General features: G+C 52.0%; 2 protein-coding genes across 3 annotated transcripts; one reads left to right on the forward strand and one right to left on the reverse strand.

Moving 5' to 3' along the window:
- Positions 1-1,443: 1,443 nt before the first annotated feature.
- Positions 1,444-9,455, forward strand: ZBTB39 (zinc finger and BTB domain containing 39). Of its 2 annotated transcripts, XM_081249241.1 has the most exons (3): positions 1,444-1,581; positions 3,135-3,490; positions 3,782-9,455. In XM_081249241.1, exons 2-3 carry the CDS (start codon positions 3,179-3,181, stop codon positions 5,312-5,314), a joined length of 1,845 nt encoding a protein of 614 aa, XP_081105367.1. In that variant the 5' UTR covers positions 1,444-1,581; positions 3,135-3,178; the 3' UTR covers positions 5,315-9,455. The 2 variants fall into 2 exon arrangements, with proteins under 2 accessions (XP_081105367.1, XP_081105366.1); XM_081249240.1 differs by having other exon boundaries at positions 3,135-9,455.
- Positions 9,456-11,869: 2,414 nt separating this feature from the next.
- Positions 11,870-13,776, reverse strand: ACKR5 (atypical chemokine receptor 5). The gene is made up of 2 exons (XM_081248936.1): positions 13,636-13,776; positions 11,870-13,231 (listed from the first exon to the last, which is right to left on the reverse strand). Exons 1-2 carry the CDS (start codon positions 13,768-13,770, stop codon positions 11,927-11,929), a joined length of 1,440 nt encoding a protein of 479 aa, XP_081105062.1. The 5' UTR covers positions 13,771-13,776; the 3' UTR covers positions 11,870-11,926.
- Between the last annotated feature and the right edge of the window lie 3,091 nt (positions 13,777-16,867).

A 16,867-nucleotide genomic window follows, 5' to 3' on the forward strand; every position in this document is an offset into this window, starting at 1 on the left:
AAACTGTGAACCTGAAGTTGTGACCTGTGAATACCACAGAGTTTCAGCCAAAAAACCTTCATGACCTGTGAATGTCACAGTAAAAGCTGTGATGAGAACTTCAGACTGATCGCTGGTAATGGTGCCAGTGCCTTAAATTTTGATCACATCTCTCAGTTAAACTCAGGTAGTTTCAGTTTGATAACAATTCTTGGGCAGGAGCATCTGGGGAGAAGATTTGGAGGGTAACTGCTGCACTAAAGGAGAAGCGTGGGTGGAAGCAGAGGAACTGAGCTCTAGAATGAGTTGAGGAAGTAGGGGAGGAAAAATAATTCTCCCCCACCCTTTGAGGTTCCTGGCTGAGTAAATAATAAAAGACAGATTAACAGGAAAAAAGAAACAGAAGTTTAACAACATGTATACTTCCTGTATACATGGGAGATACCCAGGAAAACTAAGAGTTTCTAGACATTTAGCAACCCTTCTCTTCCTGGTACAGAGAGGTACCTTACAAATGGACATTTCCCTTATAAATGTAAATATCTTTTACAAAAGCGTAACTTCTACTCACTTTTCAGAGCTTCTCCCCTGTCTGCTTATTATTAAAATAATCCTTACGCCAAAGAGGCATGTTTTGAGGTGTCAAGTTCTGCTCCCCTCCAGGGAGGACAAGCTGCCGGGAACAGGACAAGCTGCCAAGGTGCAGTGGGATCCTGTGAATTCCTTCATTTGCCCACCTAGCTGGAAGGAGGGTCCACGGTGAACTTCCAGAAGGTGCTCCACCAGGGACCCACAAGTACTTGTTCATTCATTCAAACAGGCTTTGTTAAGCACCTGTCATATGAACCAGAAGCGTGTGGTAAGCGCAGGGACTCGGTAGTGTGCAGAACCACGGCGCCCTGCCTTCAGGAAGGTCACTGCCTGGTGGAGGAGACGTAAATTAATCAAACAGTCTCACAACTTCGTGTAAGACTACAACAGCAAACGTTCTGAGAGTAAAGTTCTGGGAATATGAGGTGTGGAACAGGGAAGACGATTTAAGCTTAGAGCTGGGATAGGGTTTTTCACTTCTCCAGGTACCAGCGCGAGGAGGGAGTGGTCCTGCACCCGGAGGATCAGTGCTTCAGAAAAGACAGGCCTGGGTTGGGGATGGGGGCGTTGGAAACGTCCTCACTGTTGCCCGCGGGGCCCGGCGGCGGCGGTCCCTGGGCTGCGCGGGGGTTGGAGGTGGGGCCGAGGGTCCCAGGTAGCGCGAGGGCCGGGCGGGGAAGCGGAGGGGGCGCGTAGGGTGAGGGCGGCCGGAGGCTCGGCGGCTTTGGCCCGCTGGCCTCGCGCCCGGCCCCGCCTTGAGGGGGCGCTGCCTCCTCCTGGGCGGCTGGGGGCGCTGCGGCCGAGCGGCGGGGGGCGCTGCCTCCTCCGGGACGGCGGGGGGCGCTGCGGGCCGGGCGGTGGGGGCGGCCCGGGCCGGGGCGGCGAGCGGCGCGGCGGATGGAGAGTCTGGCCGCGGCCAGCGGCGCCGCCTCCTCGTCGGGCCAGGCACGGCGGGCCGGGGCCTTTGTGTGAGGCGGCGGCGGCGATGGTACTCGAGCCCCGCGGAGCCGGGTAAGCGCGGCCCGGCCTAGGGCTGCCCCGGCCGAGGTCCGACCCCCGTCCCGGCCTTTCTCTCGCTCTCGCTTGGCTCCCTCCTGCCCGCTCCCCTCGGTCGGACCCATCCTCCCCGGCCGCGCGCCGACCCTGGCCGGCCCCGCCGCCTATCCCCTCGACCCCCATCCGGCCCCGCGCCCCGCCGCCACCCCCCGTCACCCCCCGTCCCCGCCCGAGGTCGCCCTGAGGAATTCCCCCGCTGTTTGGGGAGGGACCGAAGTGCTCGATGCCTCCCAGCTGGAGTGCCCCAGCCGGATCCAACGCCCTTCCTCTCGGATTCGACCCTCCAGAGGGGAGACGGCGGCGCCGCGGGATTGTTGGGGTGCCTTCTCCGAAGTTCCGAATCCGTCCCCTCCCACTGCCCGTTTGGGCTTCCCGGTGTCCGGACCTACTGACCGCTGATGTGTGGCCACCAGGGCCCGAGAGATGCTTGGCTGGTACCCAGCAATGCTCAGAAGCTTCCTGGGCCCCAGAAAAAGTTGGGAGTTAGTCGAATGTGGTGAGGTGAAGAAAGGGTCTGTGTTGCCCAGGGCGAGTCGTGAGGCCGAGAGAGAAGGCAACTAGTTTGTCTTTCTGGCGTGCAGGACTCAAAAAGGGGAAGAAGTGGTACTGAGCAAGCCTTTAGGAGTTACCTGTGTAGTTAGATGCCTTCTTATGGCATCAGGTATATATCTCTTACTTCTGGTCAACATAAGCATAAATCCTGAAAAGGGTGGGAAGAGAATTGAAGCATATTTAGGTAATATTAAATGCCACAGTGGTGTTCTGCTTTGCTTTACTTCTCTGGTGTCTGAGTGTTTTAACTTCATCCACAGCATACAGAGAATGTGATAGAGCAGTATCCGAATGGCTCTGGGCTATGGAGAGACAAGAGGGGAGGCAGGTAGCATAGGTAGGGAGAGATGGGAACTCAAGAATAAGCAAGAGATTTATTTACAGCCTGAACGATCACAGCAATGGTAGGAAACTAAAGGGCAGGGCATCCTTATCTTTTCCCCAACAGCTAATGGAGCTTGATAATTGTGTTCAAGTATGTATATGGCATTTGGCATCATAAGCGAAGAGAATATACTCAGTGAGATAGGAAAGCCTGGATTCAGGAAGAAATTAGGCATTTAATATGAGAAAAATTAGAACCAGTTGCTCTGGTAATGAAGTATAAGATTGTGTCGAGAGAATGCTTCTGGCTTGGCTTTAAGGCACTAGCTTCTGTCCACCCAGGCCTACAGCTTCTCTTACTGACTCTTAAAGACCAACCCATCAGATTTTTTTCAATACTTCTGGATTTTGTTTTGACAACTCTTGTCTTTGGGAGTATGCAGGGAGAGAGGTCACTGCCCCGTCACTTTTGCTGTCCTTGCCCCGAGCAGAATGGAGCAGGTGTCTGTCCATTCACTCTTGCTCTCCGCCCGGGGCTTGGAAACATGCAGACTGGTGGCATTTCGTCCTGCAGAACTCCTCACTGGCAGGGGTGTGTTTGGCCATCCACCATTTCCTTTTGCTGTCCACAGATTAACCGTGCTGATAAGGAGGCAACATCATAGGAGCTGCTAAGATGGGCATGAGGATCAAACTGCAAAGCACCAACCACCCCAACAACCTGCTGAAGGAACTCAACAAGTGCCGGCTCTCCGAGACCATGTGTGATGTCACCATCGTAGTGGGGAGCCGCTCCTTCCCAGCCCACAAAGCCGTGCTGGCCTGCGCAGCTGGCTACTTCCAGAACCTCTTCCTGAACACTGGGCTTGATGCTGCCAGGACCTATGTGGTAGACTTCATCACCCCCGCCAACTTTGAGAAGATTCTGAGCTTTGTCTACACGTCAGAGCTCTTCACGGACCTGATCAACGTTGGGGTCATTTACGAGGTAGCTGAGCGTCTGGGTATGGAGGATCTCCTCCGGGCCTGTCACTCCACCTTTCCTGACCTGGAGAGCACTGCTGTGGCCAAGCCCCTGACCGGCACCAGTGAGAGCCACTCCAGTACCCTGAGTTGTAGCTCAGCAGAACCAGCCCATCCCCTTGGAGAACTCCGGGGTGGGGGGGAGCATTTGGGTCCTGATCGAAACTATGCGTTGCCTAGTGATGCTGGAGGAAACTATAAAGAGGAAGAGAGAAACGTTACCAGTGACACTAACCATAGCCTGCCTCTGCCACAGCAGCCACTGCCGCCAAAGACAGAAGACCATGATGCCCCTGCTCCGTTCACGTCCGTTCCCAGTGTGGTGACCCAGCCAGTCCTCGGCACTGTCAGCATGGGCGTCCAAACCAGTACAAGCTCCTGCCAGCCATACAAAGTCCAGAGCAATGGAGACTTCAGTAAAAACAGTTTCTTCACCCCTGACAATGCAATAGACATCACTACTGGGACCAACTCCTGTCTGAGCAATAGCGACCACTCCAAAGACCCGAGCTGTGGGCAGATGGATGAGCTCCAGCTGGAGGACCTGGGGGACGATGACTTGCCGTTTGAAGACCCCACCGAGGAGATAGGCACAGCTGAGGAGGTGATTGAGTTGAGTGATGACAGTGAGGACGAGCTGACTTTTGGAGAGAGTGACAACCGAGAGAATAAGGCCATGCCCTGCCAGGTATGCAAGAAGGTTCTGGAGCCCAACATTCAACTGATCCGACAGCATGCTCGGGACCACGTGGACCTGCTGACCGGCAACTGCAAGGTCTGTGAGACCCACTTCCAGGACCGAAACTCCCGGGTGACCCATGTTCTGTCCCACATTGGTATTTTCCTCTTCTCCTGCGACATGTGTGAAGCTAAGTTCTTTACCCAGTGGCAGCTGACCCTCCACCGACGGGATGGAATATTTGAGAACAACATCATCGTCCACCCCAACGACCCCCTGCCTGGGAAGCTGGGTCTCTTTTCAGGGGCAGCCTCCGCAGAGCTGCAGTGTGCTGCCTGCGGGAAGGCATTGGCCAAAGATTTCCACGTGGTCCGGGGCCACATCCTTGACCATCTGAACCTGAAGGGCCAGGCCTGCAGCGTCTGTGACCAGCGCCACCTCAACCTCTGCAGCCTCATGTGGCACACCCTCTCCCACCTCGGTATCTCAGTCTTCTCCTGCTCTGTCTGTGCGAACAGCTTTGTGGACTGGCCTCTCCTGGAGAAGCACATGGCTGTGCACCAAAGCCTGGAAGACGCCCTCTTCCACTGCCACTTGTGCAGCCAGAGCTTCAAGTCGGAGGCTGCCTATCGCTACCACGTCAGCCAGCACAAATGCAACAGTGGCCTTGACGCACGGCCTGGTTTTGGGCTACAGCACCCAGCTCTCCAGAAGCGGAAGCTGCCGGCTGAGGAGTTCCTGAATGAGGAGCTGGTGCTGCAGGGCCAACCCGGGAATAGCAAGTATAGCTGCAAGGTGTGTGGCAAAAGGTTTGCCCACACGAGTGAGTTCAACTACCACCGGCGGATCCACACGGGCGAGAAGCCGTACCAATGTAAGGTGTGCCACAAGTTCTTCCGAGGCCGCTCGACCATCAAATGCCACCTGAAGACGCACTCGGGGGCCCTCATGTATCGCTGCACGGTCTGTGGCCATTACAGCTCCACCCTTAACCTCATGAGCAAGCATGTGGGCGTGCACAAAGGCAGCCTCCCGCCTGACTTCACCATTGAGCAGACCTTCATGTACATTATCCATTCCAAAGAGGCCGAAAAGAACCTGGACAGCTGACTGGGTCCCAGCAGAGCCAGGGGGAGCTCCCAGGCGGCAGCCAGGACGTTGGTTTTCTAATGGCTGTTGGTCCCTCCCCAGCCGAAGTTACAGTTTCGCCTTGCTAGGAGTTCTGTTCTATCCTGTGTTGAAAGAAGAAAGAAGAAATAGCACATGAACACTGTTACTGTTTTTGAGAAGCAACGGCCCTATCATGTTTACCTCCTTACCTGTTCTTGCCCATGGAGGGTTGTGTTTTTGATTCTTTTGAGGCTGGTTTTGGGATCTCGTCAGGCAGTTGGTGTCAACTAGATCCCCTTCCCCAGCCGCTTGAGTTTTAGTTTACTGATAGGTTTTATGCTGCTAAGAATCCAACCAACAGCCTCACTGAACAGAGGAGGTGGAGAGAGGTTTTCACCGTGGGTATTACTGCCAGACCTCCAACTGGGACAACCAGCTATGAGAGAGGTTTTGGGAATGTGGTCATTCGGAAAAGACTAGTCAGCAGGGCAGCTCACCTCGGGTGCCAGTCCCAGCCCTCAGCAGGGGAAAGGTGTCAGGGATGGAGGGTCCTGCTTGTTCCATGGCTCTAATCGGCTGATTGGACAGTAAAATCTCTTGGCAGCTAGATCCAAACTGGGGACAAAGCTTTCTATTTAGGTCAGAAGGCTTTGGGATGAACCCTTGCCAGCCAGAAGAGGTGTCCTGCAGTGCTGCCGGAAGTGGCAGCCTGGATAGACAGGAAGGGAGGTTTCTCTTTTCTCCTCAATTCCAAAGAAACACAATTTTATGGAGTGATGGCCCAGGACGTCAGGCCTTCCCTGTGGGCAGAAAGGACAGGGAGCCACTTTGATGTAATCTTCTGTCATCTGGCCACGTCCATCGACCTTGAGTTTCCTGGTGGAGAGGTGGGGATGTCTCTGAAGCAGCAGCCTTGCCTTAATTTACATCCAGTCTCCCACCTAGAAGTGTGCTTGGCCTATAGCATAGATGAGAAGACCCCATGAGGTGGAGTGGTGGACTGTGAGCCCTTCAGGATTAAAGGGACCCGAGTAACTGGTGGTTTGTAGCGGGATGTGTGTCTGTCTGTCCCAGTCAGGTAACCTGTTGTTTACTTTGTGCTAACTGGGCCAGAGCTTTGGCAGCTCACCTTTGACCTGCTGGAATTTATCCTGATCTGTCATTGTGTCGCCACCAGGGGGCGCTATTGACCAGAAGCTGGTTCAGGCCCTCCCTAGGTGACTCGGGAATGGGTCTGCCCAGTCCTGGGGTGCTGGTGGGCTCCGTTCTTAGTTGCCTTTTTGAGGGGTCTTACCCAAAGAAGGCTTGAGGGAGAGGGCCCTCGGATCTCGCATCTCACAAGGTGGCACCTCAGTAACCCATACTACCTCACCTGCTCAGGCGAGCTCTGGGGGTCCCTGGCCTCGGCCCTGATACAGCCCCTCGTGGGACTCAGCAGCGCCCCAGGCTGTTTTACAAGCAAGTGGTTTTAATTAACTCACAAGGCCTTTTTGGACATTAATATTTATTTATTTTGGGTTTTTTTTGTTTTTGTATACATATTACCCAGCATCTCTTGGATAAGAGACTTCAGGAAAATGAGCTTCTCCCCAGCAAGTAGCCATATTCCAGGGGACAATCCTGGCTAGATATTTGGGAAACGGGGGCTAAAACTAGGGGAGAACAGGTCAAGCCTTTAAACAAGCAAATTCTTTTCTTTCTCTCCAGATAGTCTCTTGCAGAATAGACCCAGGGAACCATTTAGGTAATGGATGTACATTCTAGGAAGTTGAGGCCTTCCATCCCCTTTCCATCCTGTGATTGAGTAGGTTGGGCACTGGGTCGAGGGGATCAAGTCGCATGAAGGACCTTGTTGCATAGTTTCTCCTCCTTCCTACGGTTGGGGAGCTATGATGAGACGTACACGTAAACCAAAGCTCCGTCCCGGTTGGACCTGCTGCTTCTCTCCCCAACCCTAAACTGATAAAGCCTCCGAGTTTGTGTGCGTGGCCATCTGGTGGGGTGACCATTACAGGAAGGGACTTGTCCAGTGGCCACCTGTCACCATCTGAATCCAACTAGTAAAATGTTCCCTTGGGACATTCTTGTCAGAAAGCAGTGCTGACCCTTTTCTTCCCTGACTGACTGCTTCCTTTCTTCCCACGCTGACCATTAGACGATTAAGAAGGAAGGTGTGTAAAAGACTACAGTCACCTCTGCTAAGCTTTTCAAGCCTGAGTGGTTTCTCCCATATTGTTGGTGAGGACTTGAGTTTTGAAGGGCTGGATTTGAGAGTGGGGATACTCACCGGGACCCAGCCAGGTAGCTGAGAATGGATCAATATGCTGGAGAAACCCTCTTCCTTAACAGAGGATATCATGGTTGCTGGGTAGTCTGTATACTTAACCTGAAACTGTGAAGTTTTCCCCTTTCGCCAGGAAACCAAAAAGCAAATCCTTGAAACTTTGCCCCTGAAACACTAAACAAGAAACTGCACCCCCTGATCCTCCTGAGGCAAAGTGGTCAGCCAGGGTGGCCCGGCTGGTTGCAGTCAGACATGTAGCAGGTCAGTAGCTCATGAGGCTCACTGACCAAACCCTGTTCCCCTGTGTGTCCCCCATGTTCGCACCTCAACCCTTCCTCTGTTTGGAGTCATGTTTGCTGCCTCTGCCACCAGCTCACCCTTTTCTGCACTGTTTTACTTGAAACACTATATTGTGGCAAAGGGTGCTCTAGGATACCTGGTGGAAGGTATTAATTGTATTTTGAATTTAAAATTTTTTCAACTGTTCTTTGGATTTTGTTGCCCTCTCTGCCCTGGAGCCCAGTTTAGCACTGTCTCCTGCTGTATTGTTCCAAAGTTCTGTTTGATCCTTGAATGTCTTTTCTTATCCCTTTCCCCCCTTTTTCTTGTTCTGTACTCAGGACCAACTACATAATTTACAGAGCCCTTTGTTTAAAAATTATTAAGAATTTCAAGATGGCGACTAGAGCATTAAAGCAAACACGAGGCCATTCCCAACTCTTTTTTTTTTTTTTTTTTTTTTTTTTCTTTTTGCGGTATGCGGGCCTCTCACTGTTGTGGCCTCTCCCGTTGCGGAGCACAGGCTCCGGACGCGCAGGCCCAGCGGCCATGGCTCACGGGCCCAGCCGCTCCGCGGCATATGGGATCCTCCCAGACCGGGGCACGAACCCGTATCCCCTGCATCGGCAGGCAGACTCTCAACCACTGCGCCACCAGGGAGGCCCACAACTCTTTTCCTAAGGGAAAATGGTGATACTCTAATGGCACACTGTAAACAGCTGCTGTGGCCAGAGGAAGGGATCAGTATCCTGGTGCTTCTCTGGCCCATCCACGGCTCACTGATGCCACAGCACCTGCTGGGAAGCTCTGCTGTACCCTGGTATTTGGTCCTAAATTTTAAGACTCCGTGGAGTCTCTCTAGTTCATGGCTAGTTGGGAAGAAAGGAGGTGGGGGTGGGGGTCAGGAAATGGATAAAAATTCTTTCTGACTTTCTTCTGCTCTGTCAGTACCCTTTTTGTCTCTAGGACAACCTTTGAGCTTAAATACCTTCTCCCCAGTCAGGTTTTGCTGCTGGTGGATTTTCTTCCTCTTCTGGCCACCTGCTGTGCCCGAGTCCCCAGACTACTCAACTTTGGAAGTGAATTTAAATTCCGTCATAGATGGGCATGATTTTGGTGGCATGGAAGTGGGCTGTGTGGAGAAATCTGCCCATCTGGGAGTCCCCACGTGTCCTTTTCCTTAAATCCTGCGCTGAATGAATCGGGAAGCAGGGCACACGGCGTTGATTTCAACGTGATAACTCATGGTAAACTTAACATCAGAATGAAAAGGAAACTTTTACCTTGGATGTTTCTTTAACACCCTTCCCCTGTCCAGTCCCCCCTCCCCTCCCACCTCTACTAGCTAAATCTTTTGAAACCAAGAAAAATTGTTGACGTCTTAACTCCTTCCATTAAATTAATAAGTACTGACCTCCTAATATTTAAGTGTTTACTATCTATTGCTGTAAAGTTTTGTATATTTTGTAAACTTTTTTCCCCAAATAGTAGATGTCTAAAATCGTTGTACATCTGATTCTTTTATATTCCATTGTTCGGCACAAAGTGTGGTTTTTATTTAGAATAAAAAAAGGAAATTGGAAATGGCAGTTCTTTTCTTATTTACTGTGAGCATGCTCGTCCCTCAGAGTTCAGAGTATCTGGGCCATCACCCTTTCAGTAGTAGTATTCTGCTCAGCAGGTGCCAGAATCCTTTCAGGTAGCACATTTTCCTTTCCTATAGCTGGAATTCCCCGGGCTTGACTTGGTCTGTTTTTAGTGGAAAATTAACTCAATGGCCCAACCTTTTCAGAGGGACCACCTCTGAGGGGAATCTTCTGTTGGCCCAGAGAGAGCAGTGGGACTCTGCTAATGTCTGGTTGGACCAGAGGTTTGGCGGTAGATTGTCTTGCCAGTGCCATTTAATTCACCATGACGTGATATGTCAGAGTGGAGAGAGGCAGATTCAGAGAGGGGGGCGGAGGTTTGGCATAATTTCATGAGGTTGGTAACAAATGTCCTCCCACAGAGAAGAGACAGGCCTCTAGAAGTTAGGGTGCGATGTGGTCCATTTGGTCTCAGAGCACACTGCTCGGGCCCAGGCCCCCATCACTGCTCTGCAAATGTAGAGCAGAGGGCCTTGCTCTACAAGGGCCTTGTTGCTGTCAGCACATGAGTTCTCCTCTCAGGCCCTAAGGAAGTATTTGTGCTGCCAGGGTGATGACTGGTTGCCAAAATGGAGTCCATGAGAAGGGAAGATGTTGGGAAAGTGGCCTCAGGTAATCGGGGGTGTGACAGAGATGTAAAACTGGGTTTCCCTGAGACAACTTCTGGACCCTGAGTCAGAGGGGTCAGTGATAAGGGCATTGGATCTGGGCTGGGTTTTTAATGTGGGCACAAGTGAGGAAGGTCTTTCTAATACATTCTGTGCATTGTTAGGTTCAGCCCTTACTGCAGCACCAAGTCACAACCCAAACTCCCCTGGCTGAAAAAGGTTTCAGGTCTGTGCCACCAAGCAGCTGTTTGAAGTGTTAAGACTCAAAAAAAAAAAAGAGAGAGAAAAGAAAAGGCCCTTTTTCAGGTTTGGGCCCAATGAGCAGGGGGAGTTAGACACAGATTTCCCTCTGTGCTCTGACAAACGGGTTCATACACCGCTGGAGCACATGTTTAATGCATCTGGTGAATACAGTCTCAGATTTCTAAGTGCAGAGGAGATGGTGCTCTAGGTCAGCGAGTGGTTATTCCAAGTTAAACATTCCTGACATACTGAGCACTTGAGCAGGACAGAAGGTCTCAGTGACTGTGTCCACAAACCTTTCGTTCTCCACAGGCAGGATGGAGAGGCGGAGGGCTCAGGACTGGTGGACTGGGACCTGCTCTTAGGCTTTACTTCAGTCAGAGTGCTTCATGGACATGGTCCTAGTTTCCCAAACTGATAAATGAGCCCTTTCCAGAAGACCTCCGTGTTAACAAGAGGACTTCTTTTCCTGTCTATAGGACAAGTGTTAGTAGAAGTTGCTGGACAGGAAAATTATGAGACGACTTGGCCAGGAAGAAAGAAGTCTGAGGGTGAGACCTGACTTAGGAGAACACCAGAACTCTGCCCTGTGACAGAATTGGAAGATTTCCACTTCCCCACCCCGTGCAGGGGCAAAGGCTGAGGGACAGAGCCCTTGTCAGTGACTGCTGCTGCCTGTCCCGAAGTCTGCTCCCAGAATGGATGTCTTGATATTTTCCTGTGATCTGGAGAGAAAGGGAGGGACTGAGGGTAGAAGTCTGGAAACCTGCTAGACCCAGGGCTGGGGGAAGATGGGCTACGAGGAGCGTGGACTCTGGGACAGCTCCTCTGCTTTGGGGGGAGGGGATCAGGATGGGCGAAGGGGAGAGTATCAGCAAGGAAATGGAGCCCTTTCCTGCATGGCGGGGGTGGAGAATCCTCCAGCCGGCCCAGCTGCAGGGTGCCTGTCTCAGACCTCAGCTTCACCCCGCCCCTGCTGTCCCCACCGCCCACCCCCTCCATTTATCATCACACTGAGGATGCACTGCTAGGAAACAGCCTGCTGAGGCCTCCTGGCTCCTTGGCCTCTGGCCTCTTGTCCCTGTAGCCTACATGTGTGCTAGGAGATCAACAAGCACAAACACAAAAGGAAAGTTGTGTGGGGTTCCTGTGGAGCTCACTCTTTCCGGCCAGGGTGGTTTCTGAAACGGGTACGTCTGGTTTCTGCTGAGCATCTCTTTAGCTTCAGCTCCCTTCCCAGTCCCAGCTTGCAGTGCAGACTTTTTCAGAGATCCAGAGTCATGTCTGTCTCTATTCTTTATTTCTCCTTTTCCCCTGTGTGTCTCCCTTCGGCACAGGGACCGTGTTGAATGGTACAACGCCAAGGACCCGTTCCCTCTCCCTCCCTGCCTCCCACCCCATCCCCCGACTTCAATATTTTAAGACATACTCAAAATTGGGCCGTGAGGGCTCTGACCCTCTCCCCGCCGGCCCCGCCCCACCCCCACCCCCCGGATCTCTCACCTACACTTCCAGCTTTCTACTTGGCTGGTAGAGGAGACTGGAATCTTCCTCAGCTGGCTATAAGAGCCCGAGGAGCAGAGGTGGGTGGGGTGTCTGCTGCCTGGAAGGTCAGGCTTGGGTGGTGGTGGGGGCTGGCTGCAGGGGGCTGGCTGCCCTCCTTGGTGATGACGATGGAATGCTGGGTGGAGGAGGAGGAGGAGGAGGAAGCATGTCTGCCCTCCCTGGCCTGGACCTTGGGAAGGTAATGGACCACAGCGTTGAGCAGCCGGCCCCGGAAGCTCGGGCTGAGAAAGTTGTACAGGATGGGGTTGACGACGCAGTGGAGCATGGAGAAGCAGTCAATGATGTCGTAGAAGAAGTAGAGCAGGTGGGCCAGATAGCAGTGGAGGGAGATGTGGGTCCCATGCAGTGTGATCAGCAGCAGGGTCACATGGTAGGGCAGCCAGCAGGTGACAAAGACGGCAATGTAGGCACACACCAGCAGGCAGTGGCGCCGGCCCTCAGGCTGTCCTGCCCGCCGAAGCCGGCAGGCCGTCAGCACGTTGAAGACCGCAATGAGAGGGAAGGGCAGCAGGAAGCCCAGGACGGTGGTGGACAGGGCCACCGCCAGGGCCCACGTGCTGTACGTTTCAAAGGGCGCCATGAAGAGGCACATGGGCTCAAAGCTCTCCACCAGCCGGATGTGGACCACCTCGGGCAGCGGGATGAGGGCCGAGAGGACCCAGACCCCGGCGCACACGGCCCGCCGCCCTCGATGCTGGTGGCGCTGCCAGGAGGGAGAGGCGTTGGTGAGGGTGACGTAGCGGTCGATGCTGAGGCACACCAGGAAGAAGATGCTGCTGTACATGTTGGCAAAGTAGAAGTAGTGAGTGAAGCGGCAGGAGAAGCTGCCCCAGAGCCAGGTGTAGTCCAGCGTGACCTCCAGCATCCACACGGGCAGAGACAGGACGATGCCCAGGTCGGCGATGGCCATGTTGAGGACGTAGAGGCGCAGCAGCCCCGCGCGGGCCGCCCCGCGCCAGTTGGCGCAGATCACCAGAAGATTCTCCACCAGCCCGACCACGAAGACGGCCAGGTAGAGCACGAAGAGGGCCACGCGCTTGGTGCTCTCGCTGAGCTCCATGTGGCACTCGGGCAGGGTGTGGTTGAAGAAGTGGAGCAGTTCCGTCCAGTTGTGGATCTCTCCCGCCTCGCTGGCGGGTGCCACGCTGGGCCCCGTGGCCGACATGAGGACCAGCGAGTGCCTAGTGGGGAGAAGGGAGGGTTGGAAGAGAGAGGAGGCCTCGAAAGCAGCCTGCTGTTCCCAAGGTCGCAGGCCACAGGGGCCAGGAGGCTTCGGGGAAAGATCCTGCGTCTGAAGAGGCAAGAAAGGGAAGTGTAACATTCAAGCCGTGAATAAACAGCACACGACTTTAACCCACGAACAGAAATATTTTGTTAAGGGGTCTCAGTGGTGGGAGAGACCAGAGGCCAAACGCTTTCTCCCCGGCCCGGCCAGTCCGGCCTTCTCCAGCCCAGATGGGCTCAACCTCCACTTCTCTCCTGGCACTTCACCCTTTGGCCCTTTCACACAGGCCTTCCTTAGGGGCTCTTGCTCTGTCTTGCTATTTGGGCCTTGTGTATGGGACACACATACACAGACACAGACACAGACACACACACCTCCAGTTCATCCCTGGGAACATCTGTGGATCATGCAGGAAAGCCAATCATCTCCAAACTCCACTGCCTTCTTCCCTGAGAGAGGGCAACACTCACCTGAGTTTCCCTGTTGGGAGCACCTCCGGTCCTGGAGGGCCGGCAGGTCTGGACTGCTGTGGAGCTGCGGGGAGGCTGGAGGGACAGTGGCCGTGGGGCTGGCTTTGCTGCGGGCTTCAGGGCCGCCCTTCTCATCCGGGAAGCAGTATCACTGGCTGAGGCTCTGTGGGAGAGGGTCGGGGTTTTTCCTGCCTTCCCCCAATCCAGTTAGAGGGGAAGTCACAGCGAAACATCCAGTGTAGCGGTGACAGGGAGGAGTCAGGCTGCAAGCGTTAAATTCCAGACTCCTGTGGCTGTGTGAATTTACCTCTTTAAGCCTCAGTTCTCTCCTCTGAAAAATGGGACAGCAATAGTATCTACTAATACGGGTGTCTGCGAGAATTAAATGAGCCATCAAAGCAACGTGCTAATGTTTTACGTATGTATGTATTTTCCACCTGATAAATGGGATTGGCATCCCACTCTCCCCTGTCTGTCTTGATACCTGCTGAAGCAGAACTGGATGGGGGTGGGAGGGCTAAAATAAACCTGAAAGCTATTCAGACGTAATCACTCTGGCTCTTTTGCTGAATGGCCACCCCTGCCATTCCCCCAGCCTTCACTTTGTGATCTGAGGTGAGAATCTGGAGAGAGAGGTAGAATGAATGTGGGTGGCGAAGGGGCTGTGTTGAGCTTCGGGGAGACTCCTGGATGGGGAGGGGAAGGAGAACAGCATTCTCCCCGCTACAGCTCATACTGCTCTGGCCAAGTGTGGAGGAGAGAGAGAGGGAGAGAGAGAGAAGACAGACAGACACCAGGCTTCTCTCTCCCTCCAAGCCAAGGGGAAGGCTTGGAGCCCCCGGCTTTGTGTTGTTGGTGAGCATCAAGTGTCAGCAGAGCATCCTGCTTCTCAGAGCTCTTTCACCTCAGTTAGTCATTTGATCCCTGAGGTACCCCTGTGGGGAGGAAGGATGGGCTTCCTTATCCAGAGACGTTGCCTGTCTCACACAAGCCACACAGCAGCAGCAAAAAGAGAGCAGAACCACCTGGAGCTGGGCCCATGTTTTGTAGGCTGTAGGGCCAGGGGTGTACTGGCTGGAGGGGATTAAATTTACTTGAGGTGAGATCCCTATGACAATATTAACTATTTTAGAGTTTACAATTTAATGGCATTTTGTATTCACATTGTTGTGCAACCACCACTTCTAACTAATTCCAAAATATTTTCATCACCCCAAAAGAAAACACCACACCCATTAAGCATGCAGCCTCAAGTCCCCTCTCCCCTCAGCCCCTGACAGCCAACTGGTAACCACCCTTCTGCTTTCTGTCTCTGTGGATTTACCTATTAAGGATATTTAATATCAGTCAAATCATGCGTGTGACCTTTGTGTCTGTTTTTTTTTCACTTAGCATAATGTTAAAAAATTTTTTTTATTGAAATATAGTTGATTTACAATGTTGTGTTAGTTTCTGGTGTATAGCAAGGTGGTTCAGTTATATATATATATATATATATATATATATATATATATATATATATATATATATATATATATATATTCTTTTCCTTCATGGTTTATTATAAGATATTGAATATAGTTCCCTATGCTATACAGTAGAACCCTGTTGTTTATCTATTTTATATACAGTGGTTTGTATCTGCTAAGCCCAAACTCCTAATTTATCCCTCCCCCACTGCCTTTCCCCTTTGGTAACCATACATTTGTTTTCTATGTCTGTGAGTCTGTTTCTGTTTTGTAAATAAGTTCATTTGTATCATATTTTAGATTCACATGTGATATCATATGGTATTTATCTTTCTCTGTCTGACTCACTGCACTTAGTATGATAATCTCTAGGTCCATCCATGTTGCTGCAAATGGCATTATTTCTTTCTTTTTTATGGCTGACATATACACACACACACACACACACACACACACACACATATATACCACATCACCTTTATCCATTCATCTGTCAATGGACATTTAGGTTGCTTACATGTCTTGGCTATTGTGAATAGTGCCGCTATGAACATTGGGGTGCATTCATCTTTTTAAATTATAGTTTTATCCGGATATATGCCCAGGAGTGGGATTGGTGGATCATATGGCAACTCTATTTTCAGTTTTTTAAGGAAACTCCATACTGTTTTCCATAGTGGCTGCACCAATTTACATTCCCACCAACAGTGTTTGTAGGAGTGTTCCCTTTTCTCCACATCCTCTCCAGCATTTATTATTTGTAGACTTTTTTTTTCTTAACATCTTTATTGGAGTATAATTGCTTTACAATGGTGTGTTAGTTTCTGCTTTATAACAAAGTGAATCAGTTATACAGATACATATATCCCCATATCTCCTCCCTCTTGCATCTCCCTCCCTCCCACCCTCCCTATCCCACCCCTCTAGGTGGTCACAAAGCACCAAGCTGATCTCCCTGTGCTACGTGGCTGCTTCCCACTAGCTATCTATTTTACATTTGGTAGTGTATATATGTCCATGCCACTCTCTCACTTTATTTGTAGACATTTTAATGATGGCCATTCTGACTGGTGTGAGGTGATACTTCATTGTAGTTTTTTTTTTTTTTTTTTTTGCGGTATGTGGGCCTCTCACCATTGTGGCCTCTCCCGTTGTGGAGCACAGGCTCCGGACATGCAGGCTCAGCGGCCATGGCTCACGGGCCCAGCCGCTCCGCGGCATGTGGGATCTTCCCGGACCGGGGCACGAACCCGTGTCCCTTGCATCGGCAGGCGGACTCCCAACCACTGCGCCACCAGGGAAGCCCCTTCATTGTAGTTTTGATTTGAATTTCTCTGATAATTAGCAATGTTGAGCATTTTTCATGTGCCTATTGGCCATCTGTATGTCTTTTTTTTTTTAAGGATTTTTATTTATTAAAAAAAATGTATTTATTTATTTTTGGCTGCATTGGGTCTTCGTTGCTCTGCGCAGGCTTTCTCTAGTTGAGGCGAGTGGGGGCTACTCTTCGTTGCAGTGTGAGGGCTTCTCATTGCGGTGGTTTCTCTTGTTGCAGAGCATGGGCTCTAGGTGCGCAGGCTTCAGTAGTTGAGGTGCGCGGGCTCGGTAGTTGTGGCTCCCAGGCTCTAGAGCGCAGGCTCAGTAGTTGTGGCACACAGGCTTAGTTGCTCTGCGGCATGTGGGATCTTCCCAGACCAGGGCTCGAACCCATGTCCCCTGCCTTGGCAGGCGGATTCTTAACCACTACACTACCAGGGAAGTCC

This window comes from Mesoplodon bidens (assembly GCF_964165515.1).
Source record: "Mesoplodon bidens genome assembly, chromosome: 11".
Classification (NCBI taxonomy): domain Eukaryota; kingdom Metazoa; phylum Chordata; class Mammalia; order Artiodactyla; family Ziphiidae; genus Mesoplodon; species Mesoplodon bidens.